The sequence below is a fragment of the Parus major genome, chromosome 1A, assembly GCF_001522545.3.
Source record: "Parus major isolate Abel chromosome 1A, Parus_major1.1, whole genome shotgun sequence".
NCBI classification, from domain to species: Eukaryota; Metazoa; Chordata; class Aves; order Passeriformes; family Paridae; genus Parus; species Parus major.
In genome coordinates, this window is record NC_031773.1 from 68,744,293 (window position 1) to 68,747,382 (window position 3,090).

General features: G+C 51.8%; 1 protein-coding gene across 1 annotated transcript in view; it reads left to right on the forward strand.

The window, feature by feature from the left end:
• CACNA2D4 (calcium voltage-gated channel auxiliary subunit alpha2delta 4) overlaps positions 1–3,090 on the forward strand; it is a 121,146-nt gene that overhangs the window by 15,055 nt on the left and 103,001 nt on the right. The window contains exons 5-7 of the mRNA XM_033514695.1: positions 724–886; positions 1,702–1,833; positions 2,584–2,644. Of these exons, the coding sequence (XP_033370586.1) occupies positions 724–886; positions 1,702–1,833; positions 2,584–2,644 (356 nt within the window). The remainder of the gene's footprint in view (positions 1–723; positions 887–1,701; positions 1,834–2,583; positions 2,645–3,090) is intronic.

A 3,090-nucleotide genomic window follows, 5' to 3' on the forward strand; every position in this document is an offset into this window, starting at 1 on the left:
TAAGGGCCATGGGTGAGTTGAGGTACACAACTCTGAATTTGCACCCTCGTGCTTGAACACTAATCCTTACCTAACTTCTGGCTCAGGTAAAGTCAGCAAAACCATCTTAGGGTTATCTGAGGACAAAGAACTCCCTGAATGTAGTGAAGTGCCTGTGGATGGTAAATCCCCAGTGACCTTCAGGGCTTGTGGGGAGACACTGCATTGTCTTTGAGCACCTTCTGCTTGATCCTTTGCTCTCGCTGCTTGGGGTGACAGGATGAGGGGATAATCCTGGCTGGATGTCCAGCAGGAGTTAACTCAGGGAGTGACAGCTGCAGAGACAGGGCAGGAGAGGTCAGTGCTGTGGACTGTGCTAAACCTGGCAGCCAGACCCTGCAGGCACTGCTCCTTTCCAGCTGATCCCCCAAACACCTCCGAGGGGCCACAGGACCCTGCTCCCTGTCCCTCTGTCCTGAGGGGCTCTCAGGCAAAGCTCCTGGCACTGGCAGTGCCTTCAGTGGGCACATGGCAACCACAAACTGGCCAGAAACCATCATCTGAGCAGCTTGACACTTGTAGTGGGTAATAGCTTGTTTGTGGCTCATTTTGATCCTCTTTGAAGGATTCTCCATATGTCCCCTCTTTGTTTTAAAGAGTGGTTTTTTCCCCCCCTGGCAGTGCTGGTAACAGTCTGTCCTGTTCTCTCCTTGTCTTTCTCTTTTCCATTGTCTTCATCAACAGTTTGATTACTACAACTCTCTCCTGATTAATGATAAGGATGAAAATGACAATTACGTGGAGCTTGGGGATGAATTCATCCTGGAGCCAAATGAGCATTTCAATAACCTGCTGGTGAACACAACCTACAGCGATATCCAGCTGCCCACCAATGTCTACAACAAAGGTAATGGCCTCTGCTTTCCCCCTCCTTTAGGGGAAATTATCAGCAGTAATACTGGAGACAAGGATGGGAAGAGAAAAATAACAACTGACAGGGGAAAAACAAACAAACAAAAGAAGGCAGGGTTGGAAATGTGCTGTCCTAGGGGACACAGCCACGTCTGTGCTGTCACTGTGACAGGGCTGGGGTACAATCTGCTCTTGGAAAACCTCTCTTGGACTTGCTTTGGCCTCATCCTGGGCAGTCACAATTCTGTTTTCCCTAATTTTGACCCAAACTGCCTTTAGTAAAGCTATTAACTTTACTAGTTACTAGGTGAAAGCCCCACCCTTTTCCACACCAATGCAGTAAATCCTACAGTGCCCAGTTTCTCCTGAGTCACTGTTTCTACAGCTGCTGCTCTCTTTGGTCTCCTGAGGCTGTGAGTCAACACAGACACCAAATATTCTCTGCCTCCTGGGAGTTCTGCAGCTTCCTATCGATTCTGAGGGGATGGGGGCATGGTTGGACAGCCCAGGCTTTGTCAAGGAAGGGGCAGGCAAAGAAGGAAAGAAAGATTTGATGAGGAAAGAGGAGAGAGAGCACAACTGTGCAAATCCCAGGGCTCTTCTGTCTCAGCTGATTACACCCAGCATTAATTTGGTCAGGCCTTATAGGAAGGCTGTCAGTGATGCATCAGGCAGCTGCATCTCAAGAGCCACATGTAAAACCCTTAGAGGAGGCTGCATTCCTCCTGGAGCTGCCTTTGTTCCCATCCCTCTCCTCCAGCAGGGTTGGTGGAGGTCCTTCCTCCTTTGACAGGCTTTTCTCCCACACAGACCCGGACATCCTCAATGGGGTTTACATGTCAGAAGCCCTGAATCCAATTTTTGTGGACAACTTTGAAAGGGATCCCACACTGACCTGGCAGTACTTTGGCAGCTCCACCGGATTCTTCAGACTGTACCCAGGTAAAAGAGTAGAAATAAAGAGTTTTGCAGGACAGGGTCTGTGCCATGGAAGAAGAGCCAAATCTGCGAAGTCTGGGGGCATCCCAAGTGAGCAAAACCCTCCTGCATGTGCTGATGAGGCTGGAGGAAGCATTCTGCAGGCATAAAGCATTCTCTCTCATTAGAACCAGCCACTCAGGCACGCTGCTCGTGTGACCCCAGAGGAGTCTGCTGACAGGGGTCCTCCAAAAAGCTCTCAGGACACCAGAGCAGGGCTGTCCTGTGCTCACAGGAGCCCGTGAGATGCTCTGCAGCTGCAGACTGGATGGTGGCCACTCAGTCACAAGGTTGCATGCCCTTGTGCTGTGGCCTGGCACGTGCTGGGCAAGGGGAGAGCAGAGGTGGCTGTGATCAGAGCCTGGAGCAGGGAATCTGGGACGCTTCCCTGTCACTGCTGCTTCCTTTTTATGCTCTCAGCCACCCTCTGGGAGAAAAATAATCTGTTGTTGAGAACCACAAGAAGTTCAAAGTGCCAGCAGCTGCTTCCCAAACTCACACAGACTATGCCCAGGTACATTTTTTAAAGAGAAGTTTAATAAACAGTTTGCTCAGAGCTGGCAAAGCCCCAGCAGCTCCGTTTGTTTTTGTGCAGGATGGGCACTGCTGTGGCTGGCCTGGGTGGGGCAGGGAGCAGCAGCAGTGCCTGGGGAGCAGGGAGCAGGTGCCTGCCTCTCTGTGTGTGCTGACTGCTCCTCTCACTGCTCTCTCCAGGAATAAAGTGGTTACCAGATGAGAACGGGGTCATCTCCTTTGACTGCAGAAACCGTGGCTGGTAAGTTTTGGAGAGGCTTGGCCAAAGCACCTTTCATCCTTCCTCTGTCCCTCCTCTCCAGGGTGACACTTTGGTGAGTTGCTGATCAGTAAGGAATGCCCTGTGGTGCCCCTGCAGGAGATGGGGGCACCTGAACAAAGGTGATAGCAGGATAGGGAGCCCTGCCAGCAGCAGCTTTTCCCTGTGGCATCCAACACGTGCCACGTGGAAACGGCACCTCTGTCAAGGGAGGTGGGGATAGTGAGGTTGCAGAGCTGTGGGGTGTTTATTCAGCCTGCTCAGCATGGCTAAAGCTCAGCAATTGTCATTCTGGGTGTCTGCAGAGGGCTCAGCACTCCCCAGCACTGGAAGGGAGCTGGCCTGCTGCTGCTGGGAGCTGTGCTCACGGTGCACATGGTGTGTTTTGGTTTGAAAAGAGAGGAGTCTGCTAAGGCAGGCAGGAACCT